This window comes from Ptiloglossa arizonensis, chromosome 8, assembly GCF_051014685.1.
Source record: "Ptiloglossa arizonensis isolate GNS036 chromosome 8, iyPtiAriz1_principal, whole genome shotgun sequence".
Classification (NCBI taxonomy): Eukaryota; Metazoa; Arthropoda; class Insecta; order Hymenoptera; family Colletidae; genus Ptiloglossa; species Ptiloglossa arizonensis.
The window spans coordinates 24,100,725-24,112,432 of NC_135055.1; the positions used below are offsets into that span (position 1 = coordinate 24,100,725).

General features: G+C 49.0%; 1 protein-coding gene across 1 annotated transcript; it reads right to left on the reverse strand.

Moving 5' to 3' along the window:
* Nucleotides 1-1,301: 1,301 nt before the first annotated feature.
* Nucleotides 1,302-6,734, reverse strand: LOC143150705 (uncharacterized). Its single transcript, XM_076319151.1, has one exon. It carries the CDS (start codon nucleotides 6,732-6,734, stop codon nucleotides 1,302-1,304), a length of 5,433 nt encoding a protein of 1,810 aa, XP_076175266.1.
* Between the last annotated feature and the right edge of the window lie 4,974 nt (nucleotides 6,735-11,708).

The following is an 11,708-nucleotide window of genomic DNA, read 5'->3' on the forward strand; positions in this document are numbered from 1 at the left end:
AGGACAACCGGCGGAGCGGTTCACGGAACGAGCGCGCGAGAAAAGGAGGACTGACAAAGAAAAGACTCGCAAAGCCGTGCGATGTATTATTCCGTGTGCGTGTGTTAACGCGTGTGTCTGCGTGTGCTCGTGCACGCGCGTGTGCATGGGACGACGATGACTGCTGTACGAGGAGCCGGGTTGCGAGGGCAGAGATCGCGGGGACGCTCGATAGACGCCAGATCGTACGCATTTAAAGGCGTTTCTTCGCTCGCGACATCGAAATTCATCGATTCATCGTTCGCGAACGTAATTTTTCACGCGGCTGAACGTTCGACGCGTCCGAGCCTCGACGTTTACTCTGCTCACGTGACTCGGATGTTGGTTCACTTTGCGAGGAACGAGACGACGTCACGAGGGTGGTCCGTTAGTGGTTCCCACCGATGGGGTCAGGGACGAGGAAGCTGTTCTCGCGTCTCGTCGGAGGATCGATTCGTTCTCCGCGAGTGTCTACCGGAACGAACGAGCCTCGCCGAGCCGTACCCGGGCCGTTCGTCGCGGAACAGCTTCCGAGCTCGCTAAAGACGGCCTACAGACCGCGCGAGACGTCATCGAATCGCTCGAGAAAGCCTGCCCGCGGCTGATCGCGAACGAACATTTTCCGTCACCAGCCGCGCCCGGCCGAGCTTGTCTCGCATCAAAGGGAGTGCTTGTAACATATTGTAAAGTATCCACGACAGTTTTCAGCTGCGTTGTACAGTGTTTTCTAAGTATCTAGTTTATAGCGCGTAATTGAAGATACATTGTATTTACACTAATAAGTGATCTGTATCAAATTCATTCTCGTATAGCCTGTATCTCCTACTCATGTAGACGCTAAAAGTGATTTGTGTCATAAAGAAACCTATAAATAAAATTAGCAATTTGAGAATGTTGTCGACCGCGTGGATTCATTCGCCTCGCCACCCCCCACCGTGTTTCGCCTCGGCCAGTTCGAGACCCAGTTACGAAGATTTCGAAATCGTTCGAATTGGAAGGTTTCCGTTAAAAATGAAATTAATTAAAATCCACGTGCTTCGAAAGTACTCGCTCTCGAACGGATCCGATCGCGTATCGCGTCTTTGTTATTATCCGTTGTCCGATAATAAAATGTTGTCGCGATTCGAGCAGTTTTACCAATGCTCCTCTAGTTTCCCTCGAGTAAGGTTAAACCGGTCGATTTAGGCGACCTTACGAAACGTGGCTAATTCGAGGTCGAACGATCGATCGGTTCGACGTATGTATTATATTACAGAACGATTCGTTTCGAATTTCCGCTCCCGTTATTGCTCGCACTTTGGCGGGCAGGTGGTCTTCGCGTCGGAGAAGAAGAACAGATTCAATACGTTCACCGCGTTCAGTGTGTAAACGTTGGGCGTCTTCAAGTTGCAATTGGTCACAAACACCTTGGCCATTATCGCGATGTTCTCGCATTTCATGACACAGGCCGCGCCGTCGAAACTCGGCCGACCTTGGTTGTCCCTCGCGCACGGATCGAACAGATAGAATTTTCCGTAATGTTGCATCACGGCGACCGCCACGTTGGTCGTATGGAGGATCCCGGCGCAATTCGAGCGAAAAAACATCGCCAGGGACTCCGAGAGATCGAACGTGTGAAGCAAACCGGCCGTGGTATGATTGTGGATGTGTACGGCGGCGCGGAAGTCGCCGACGATGAAAACCGTGAGAAGCTCGCTGGGCGAGAGATTCCTGGAGCCGGGGCGCACGGCGCCCACGCTGTCCGAGTGCAACAGATCCCCGTACTTCAATATCGCGTCGATCAGTTCGGGCGTCCAAGTCGAGGGAACGTGAAGAAGACCGACGACGATGGCAACAACCGCCATCGCTGTGCTCTGAAAACCTCTGCTGGTCGTGCTCCAAGTACGATGATTCATATGGAGATGGCCGCGCAGCACGCTGAGCTCCTCGTCCACGTAGTTGTACTCGGTGACCGTCACCACGTCCAACGTGGTGTTCCTCTTGCCGCGAGTCACCGGAATCGGTGGAGACGCGCGGTCAAAGTACGGCTTGAATCCCGCAGGACACGGCAAAGGTTCGATCATGGCGGTCTTGATCGCGACCCTGCAGATACGATAGCGGCCGTACTTCTCTTGCTCGTCGATGTTGGCGAACAAGATTTCGTAGAGCGGCTCCAGGCAAGCGAACCACATCACGCACGAGGTGCCGTAGAAGTCGAGGAGTCCCTGATCGCTGAGCGGCCGCGGATCGTACATAAAGTAAACGCCCATGTCCTTCCAGATGGCCACAGCACCGCGGTTGGTAACCAAAATTCCCGCCCGATTGTTCTCGAAGAACTGCGGAACGCCTCTTTCCAAGAGAATCGGTGGCGGCGGCGGCGATCGTATCCTGGTAGGTCCCCTGGCCTTTTTTCCCCTCCTCGGTCTCGCTCTCCTCCTCGCGCCTCGTCCCTTCTTCTTCTTCTTATCTTCGGGCAAAGGCGGGGGAAACGCGACTATTCCGGAAATGGTGCCGGGCTCCACGTCAACGGTGAGAATGTTCACTCCCACGTAGAATACTCGGATAATGTCCTTGGGTTTGATCCGCGTTATCGTCGGTTTCGCTTTCTCGGTCAGTCTGTGAACGATCGCCCCGATCGCCAGGATCTCGTCCATGGATTTCTTCGTCCAGGTGATGGGATTCTTCACCACGGACATACCAAGGGCGACCACGCAGTTGGCGGCCGTCTGTTTGTTTCGGAACGATTCCGGGAACATCTCGTCTCCCTGGTGATAGTTACCGCGGAGTATCGCTCGAGCCTCGCCCTGAAATCTCTTGAAGGCGTTCAGTGGCGGTAAATTCGAGGGACGGACGGCCGCGCTCGGGTCGAATTTCCACGGGGGAAGTTTGTTCCAATTGACCACGTCGATTGCGATCATCTCGTAGTCGCCCTCGGTCCCGAGGAAGTCCAACAGGTAGTTGACCAAGATCTCGGTGTTGACCATACGCAGAACCTTCGGTGTAGCCGTGGACGTTTCGTCCTTGTTGCCGGTCACCCAGTCGGGTATCAGGGTGTAGTAAACGTTGTCGAACTTCCAAACGGGTATGTTCCTGTTACCGCTCACGCTCAATGCGCCCGAAGTCTGCCGAGAGAAGAAACGATCGATTCCGGTTTGCAGACCCTGAACCTTTGGCGGCTTTGCGGTCAAGCTGCCCGCCTCGACGCAGTCCTTGATCGTCAGATTGATACGACGGCTCGAGAGAAAGAATTCCGTGATGATTTCGTTTATCCTCGGTATCGAGCCCTCCCCGAGTCGGTCCACGCACTTTGAGTGCAACTTGTCACCCGTGACGATCACCTCGTCGAGCACCGCCTGCGTCCAATAACGCGGCTCGTAGACTTTCGCGAAAACGATGGCCATCACCGCGATAGCTGCGGTCTGCTGGTTCCGATTACCCTCTTGGAACCTCTCGTCGTCCATTTTTATCGAACCGTCGATGCTCCAGACACCTTCGGTGAGCTTTGGAAAATGGTACCAGGGATCCTCTCCCGAGGTCGGCCTCGTTCTACGTTCCTCTTCGGTCACTCGCGTCTCGTAGGCATTGTCCACGGTAACGGTATCGAGGACGAACTCGTCGCCCGTGGCGACCGCTCGGATCGCGTTAACCAACGACGCGATATCGGTGAACCACATCGCGCAGGCTGCGCCGTCTTTTTCCCGCGGTTCGCCCCGAGTGTCCCTTCCGTAGGGGTCCATCGTGTAGAATACGTCCGCCTCCCTCCAAATAGGCATAATCTTGTCGTCTTGCCTGAATATGCCCATCGAGTTCGTCTCGAAGAAGGTTTCCAGGTACGTTTCCAAATCGGTCGTCTTGCCCGTGACGGTCTCCTCTTCCAGTGTCACGAACATTCGATTCACCCCGACGGCAAAATTTTCTCCGATCTCGCTGGGAAGAAGGTAATCCCTCGGCGTCTCTTCCTCCGACTCCTCCTCCGCGAGATTCTCCAAATTGTCCGCGGTGATCTTGTCGCCCAACTTCAGCACATCGTCGATCACTTCCCTGTACCAAAGGTGCGAGTTGTACAGCTTCGTCATCGCCAAGGTCGCCAACGCGGTGGCCGCCTGCTGCTTGTCCCTGGTCTGACGTTTGAACATCGTCTCGTTCGCCTGGTTGAAACTGCCGAACAAAATGGCCCCGGTGTCCCCCATGTTGACGTAATTGTGCAACTCTGGCTTCACCGGGATCAATTTGTCCTCCTCGATCTCCTCGTCGGTCATCTCCGGGCCGATGTGCACGTTTCTCATGTCGTGAATGAAAAACTCGTCGGTGGTCTCCTGATCCTGTCCCGCGTTTGTCTCGATCACCTTCGCCAAAACGGACAAACTCAGAGTTCTTATCGCGCAAGCCAACCCGGCCTCTTCCTCTTGCTCCACCGCCCAGAGACCGAGATTGTTTCGCGGATTGGGATCGAAACAGTAGTAAACGTTCCGTTGCGCTATTTCTTCCTTCTCTTTCACGTCCTCCTCGTCTTTCCATACGGCCACGGCCATATTCTTCGCGTCGACGATACCGTACTGATGGTTCTCGAAGTACTGCTTCAGGGCCTCCTTCATACGCGGGACATCGGTGTCGGCCGGTGCCGACAAGTTCCCGGCGATCGTCCCCTCCTCCAGATCGATTTTCACTTTTCTGTTCTTGAAGTACAGATTCTTCTTCAAATCGGGAACGAAGAAGTAAACCTGGCCCTCTTCTTCCACGTCCGAAACGGGATTACACCAGTTGTAGTACGCGTCTCCCTCGCGTAAAACAGTATCGATCGTCTCGTTCGTCCATTTCGCCGGCGGTGTTTCTTTTGCGCTGATCAGAGCAACCACCGGCATCGCGAGTCCTTGAACGCCCCGACTCTCGTCCTCGAACTCTTCGTCCTCGTTGGAAATGGTCCCCTGCAACACCCAGGTCTCCTTGGGCGTTCCCGGTTGAAAGTCGTGCCACGCTCTGGTACCCGGTACGTCGTCCAATACGGTCACGTGCCTGACGGTGAAACGATCGTTCTTCTTCGATTGTTCGAGATTCTTCGAGAACAGAGTGGCCAACGTTTCGGTATTCGGGAACCTCATCACGCAACAATTCCCCTTCCGCTCCACTTCGTTGTTCCCCTTTCCTCCCTTACCGCCCTTCTCGTCTCGAACTCGGACACCGACGGTGTCGCACCGACGAGGATCGAACATGTAATAACAATCGTCTTGGCTCCAGATCGCGGCGGACATCGACGATGTTTCGATAACACCCTCGGTATTCACCAGAAAGAATTCCTCCAACGCTCGTTTCAGGTTCAGCACCGTCGGGTTCTTCGAAGAGATCGTACCCGTCACCGTGATGAGATCCACGTCGATCACCAACTTGGCGTTCTCCACCTGTACCCTCTCGTCGTAGAGATCGGACGCGGTCATGCTTCTCATCGAGGGCTTCTGCGCCTTAAGGTCCGCGTACAGATTGTCACCCAGCGTCAATATCTCGTCCAAGTTTGGCCTCAGCCACGTCTTTACGGGATGAACCTTCTTCGTGGCGATAGCCATCGCGCAGTTGGCCACGTTCTGCGCCCCCTTGCCTCTGTAGACGTCGCTCGTTTCGTGAGTCAAACCGTGGAGAATCGCCGTGTTACCGGCCAACTCTCTGAACGTCGACGGCACGTTCACGTGCATGTTCTCGTACGTGTAACCGGTATCGAAATTGTTTCGGTCCACCAAGGGATCGGTGGCGAAACGTTTGTCGATACTGTAGTTCGAAATGGTGATCGACAACGGCTCCCTGTGAATCTTGGCGGTCCCGGAGGCTTGCGCCCTATCCTTTTTCGGCACCGGTTCCGTACATCCCATCTGATGTTCGTCGATGTCGACCGGATTGATAGCGCGAAGCACGCTCTTGTCTACCGTCAGGCCAACGCTGCTCGAAAGCCGATCGATGAATCCGCGAGCCACCTCGGTCACACGTAGAACAGTCACCTTGTCGATGCAGTATCTAGCCCCGTGTCGTTTGTCTATACTATTGAGGAAATGGTCGCGTACGTCGTTCGTACTCTTGAATCTCATAATGCAGGCGGCGCCGTTCGGGTGACGGATACCTTTCTCGTCGCACGGTGCCGGGTCATAGTAAAAGAAACCGACTCCGGGATGACGCCAGATAGCCATCGAGGTTATTTGAACGGTGATCACACCGGAGTCGCTAGTCTGGAAAAACTTTTGCAGTCCGTCCGCGAAATCCGGACATCCTACGGTCTCGCTCGACAGATTTCCGTAAATCCCTGTCTCCTCGATGCACACCAGGATCTTGTACTTGGAGATGTAGAACTCTGGATAAACCAGCCTGGTTCGCATGTACTCGTCGTCCTTTACCTGGTTCCTCGTTGCGCTGATACGGTACAGGCTGTCACCGTATTCCAATACCTGGTCCACGTATTCTTTCGTCCACTCTTTCGGTTCGAAAAGACGCCCGTAAACGATGGCCACCACCGAGGCGGGAGCCGCCTGACGGCCACGGCTTCTGTACTTGAAGCGGTGATCGTTCATCGAGTACGAACCAAGGAGAATCCCGGCGTTCGCCGACAATCCGTGGAATTGGTACCATCTCTTCCCGAAATTTAACCGCGGGATTTTCGTTCTCTTGGGAACGACGTCACCCTCGCCGGATCTCCCCGATGCTTTCACGTCCGCGGCCTCTTTAATGTCCACTTTCCTCGCGCCCGCCGCACCCGACATATTTCTTCTAAATACATGTGCGTATCATTGTTGTCGTGATAACCGATCGTTTCTTTTTCTTCTAACATACAAATACAATAGAAACACGTTCAATTAGACTCCCGGATTTCACGTTCTCACTGTTCCGTTAAAATTGCACAATTCTACGTTGCTGACGTTATTCCAAATTACGCGACACGAACTTTTCAATTTTGCTCTTTACGATCGATCGAACAACTACGTTCGCGTAACGCGTACTCGCGGACCGCGTGCTCCTATTACGGATCATCCTACGTGTGCACGCTGCTCGCGCAATACATAGATATACTTGCCTGGTTGACTATCAATTATCACGGACTTTCGTACAAATTTTCGTGCATTTTTCGTAAATAGAGTAATCCACGATCAATTTAGAAACTTTGAAACCGGCTTGCTTGCAAATTTTTCTACTCGTCTCTGAAAAATAGCGTTACGGTTGCCACGGTAAATATCAATTGAAAATGGAATAACAATCGAAGTTAATATCGACGTAGTAATCGATCGGCAACATCGAACAAAAATTTCATACGCAAACGTGACACATCTTATCGGCGTTTGGAACATTTGTCGATCGAGAACCTATCGCGATACAAAATTCCTCCCAAATTCGTCTACGCTCCAAAAGCGAAATTTCCGTATCCCCTTGTTCTTCCAGCATCTATAGTAGTACCTTTCGAGACGATTATAGTGGTAACATAATTTTACGTTTCGAACGGAATAACTATTAAATCGCTATACTTGTGATTCCGTACGCGGAATACAAATGCTCCCAAAACTGACAAATATACCACACTTGTTATCGATTTAATAAACATTTGACGGGAAATAGAAGGAACACGAGTTTATTCATTGTTTTATATTTTATTACAAGATAACGACATATCGAGAATAGTTTATATTCCAAATAACAAAACAATAGAATCTGTGTTACTTGGTATAAAATTATGTATCCGACTTACCTGTCGAACGTCTTGAACTTTATAATTAGATGCACGTCCCACATTGTAGAAAAATATTTAAGCGCATAATAGACCAGAATGGGAAACCCTTCGAAAGTAAAACCTACCGAAAATACCGACGTGGCGTATTGTCGCTGAAGAGATCGGAAGGCACGGATCTACGGATGTACGGATAAAATCGTACCGAATAAAACGGGAATATAGTAGACAACAGACAACAGAGCTGGAACTGTACTCATCATTCTTTACTAGATACGTCTCGAGAAAAGAGAGGGAGTCAATGCGTTCATTGGGTTATTGTACATAAATTTACACGAGAGTGGTAAATGCTCGACGCAACTTTGCCGTCAGATCGGAGATGCAAAACCGGCTGTTGCAAAGTATCGCCAAAAAGTTTATTAAATCAACATAAGAAAAAAGAGGAAAACGTAATAAATATTATAAATACAACAGTGTAAAGTAAAGTTCGAATACAACTTGCTCTCGTTATCGCAACTGTATGCGATTGCAATTATCGACGAGAAACACCTGCGATAAATAATCGTAAAGACTCGGTTGCGTGCAGTGTGTACCAAAACAACAACGGAAACCAAGTTGCACGAGTATTAGCCAGTCATTGATGCGGAACAATAAAAATTGTATACAGGCACAGAAAGAAATACATTTCGCGAATCATCGATCGAACTTGCGTCTTATTTCTTGACGACTTGGTTTCACGAGGTCCACGTCATGACGTAAAACTCTCCCTTCAGCTATTCATGTATTTACACAACGTGTGTTTCTGTGTGTGTGTGTGTTTTTTGTATATACTTAACTGGTCTAATAGAATTATTGTAACAAGTTACCAAAAAATATCTACACGTAAATACACACACATATCATCATCATCATCATCATCATCATTATCATCATCATTATCATCATCATCATCATCATCATCATCATCATCATCATCATCATCATCATCATCATCATCGTCATCGTCATCGTCATCGTCATCGTCATCGTCATCGTCATCATCATCATCATCATTATCATCATCATCATCATCATCATCATCATCATCATCATCATCATCATCATCATCATCATCATCATCATCATCATCATCATCATCATCATCATCATCATCATCATCATCATCATCATCATCATCATCATCATCATCATCATCATCATCATCATCATCATCATCATCATCATCATCATCATCATCATCATCATCATCATCATTATCATCATCATATATAGATACATATACACACGCGCGCGCGCGCACGCGCATGCACGCACGCACGCACGCACGCACATACACACTATGTTGCTGGCGCATGTGAATGTAAATTTACGGGCTTTTCTTCTTTCTTTTCTTAACACGTTTCATTTTTTTACCCGTCTGTTTCTACGTTTCATAAACATTAACGAGGTCCTTCGAGATTGGCGAAGGAACGATATTCTTTCTTCGTCGTACACCGACGTGCAAACGCCTGTCGACAACACCGGTTGGTATCCTGTAGACACACACATATCCCCCCCCCCTCTCTCTCTCTCTCTCTCTCTCTCTCTCTCTCTCTCTCTCTCTCTCTCTCTCTCTTTCGTAGCGGTCGGTGTTCCTGAACATTGGGCCAACAACGCTTCCAAGGACACGCTCAATCACCATCGTCTCTCCTTCCCGTACGCCGAGAAAAATGTCCGCCCAAAAGGAACAACAATAACGATATTGCGAATATTCGTAGGCAATCGCACATGCGATCGATCGATCGATCGCTCGTTCTTGCGGTTCTTCTCTGAACGGTAATAATATATGCGCTACATTGTCTGTGTTACACGCGCACATTGAAAAATATACTTGAACGATCCGCCTTGCGCGATTCGAATGCTGCGTTACTTAAGAATCTCTACGAACCACATTTAATCTTATTAAAATATATTCGATACACGCATCAATGAGTGTTAACCCCCTACAGTCCAGTGTACACGTATGCGTATGTTTTCTATGTGGTACGTTATCGCAGCGTACATTGGAATCGCTGGAACAATTTAAAATGATGAGAATCGGATCAAGCCCAATCTACCGCAAAAGGTCACTTCCCTTGATATGTATCCTGCCCCACTCTCTCGCTACTCGAGATAGAGAACGTGTAGCCGCAAACTTCTGGAAACACCTAAGAAACAGAGCGGTGAGAACGGTCGAACGGTATAGCGCGGAGATAAGGGTCAATTTGTGTCCTTGAGCGGCCAGTTGATTTTGATCCGACAAAGATTACCTTTCTTCGAAATTGTCAGGGTATTCGGAAAGTTTCGTTACAATTCGAAAGCAGATTACATTTTACGTTCACGCTAATTTAAACAGAGAAAATGGTCCATAGAGGGTTAAGAGGAAATATCAGTGGCCATGATTGGGCACGTCAGTACGAATCGTTTCGCGATCGTTTGTTTCGTTTCGCTCGCGCAACAACGACATTTTTTTTTATCATCACAGACGGAAAATGACTTAATTACAATATAATGCGGACTCTGTTCAATTCTTCTCGCATTCTGTCCTTCGGTGTGTCGCGAAGGACAGAACCGTCTCTTTTGTTCTCCTTCTCTCGTCGTTTGACCGTCAAATTCGTTCGACCGCGTGTCGAAAAAGGAATTTTGAAGCGAGAAACAGGACCACTGACACGTTCTTTCCGGTGATCTCAACTTTTTATTTACGGTAACATCGATAGAGATGCTGAGAACAGAGTGACTCTATCAAAGACGTGGATAATTCGCACGACGAATCACGAGGGTTCTGCACGAGCGTTAACAATAATAAATCGTGCGTGCAGACGACAACAAATCGTCAGTAACGTCGCTTAAACTATGCATAGAGTTTACAAGTAATCGTTCAACATTTTCTTGACCGCTATCGGCACCCTATGCTTCGTCATCTACCGATCAAGAGGAATTGAGATTCACTGAACAATCATCGCGCGGCCTTGCACGGTTAACGCAAAGACTCCAAGCGTTTGTGCTAGTAGCTCAAAGGTAAATGACGATGAAACTGAAGAGGAACGCTCTTACGATAGAGCGAGGCAAGAATCGCAAGGAATTATTGTTTTGAGACGGTGGAAGAAAATCATGCGAAGAATCAACGATCAAAAAACACTTTGCGTCTTCTTGTTGCATTCGTTTACCATTGTTTTGCCAACGCTTCGATCCCGATTACGGTGCAATCACCGCACATCGAAACGAACCTGAGCGACATTTACCCCAACGTTACATTCCCTACTTTGTGTAACCACCGCCGCCGGCCTCGTCCGTTCGAACTTCTCGCCGTACAATGTTAATACGGTTTATTGCTCTTTAAATTTCGATGATTCGGATGCTCTATCTAAATAATTGGCAGAGATAAGATTCCTTTCCGAATCTTTACGAATCCACTGTTACCGGAGAGCTGCTACTGAATTGGTTAAATGGCGCTGGTCTCACGGTGTTAACGACACGTTATAACATTCCTCGCACGATTCGCAACCCCGTCTTCGTGTACGCGTGACAACATCTGGTGTATGTATAGAGCGTAAAGCCGACCTTATTCCGAGGAATCACGAATTTCACAATGTGCCGCACAATTTCGCGCTACTTATCACACAGGTCGGTTGAAAGTGAGAAACTTTCGCGTAATACGTTGCCGTAGGTAAGAAATTTTCGCAGATCTTGAAGAGAACACATTACAGTATCGGTGAAAATATGAATACACCATTATCTCTAAACTAGACGAAGAACATCAATGTCCGAAGCCTTTCATTGACCGTTCGTATTGTTGGAGTTTCGATATCGGTGCCTATCGTCGCTAAGAATTAATCTCTTATTCGTTGAAAACAATTACTTTCAATCGGCACTACGTTTCCAACTATTCTGTTTTGGTCCCACGAAATTGCACGATCGCTTTCAATCTACACGAGCCAATTCTTCTAATGTGTTTTGCGCGTACAAGAATACCAATTTCGAGGGGAATCTGTCAGCCGCA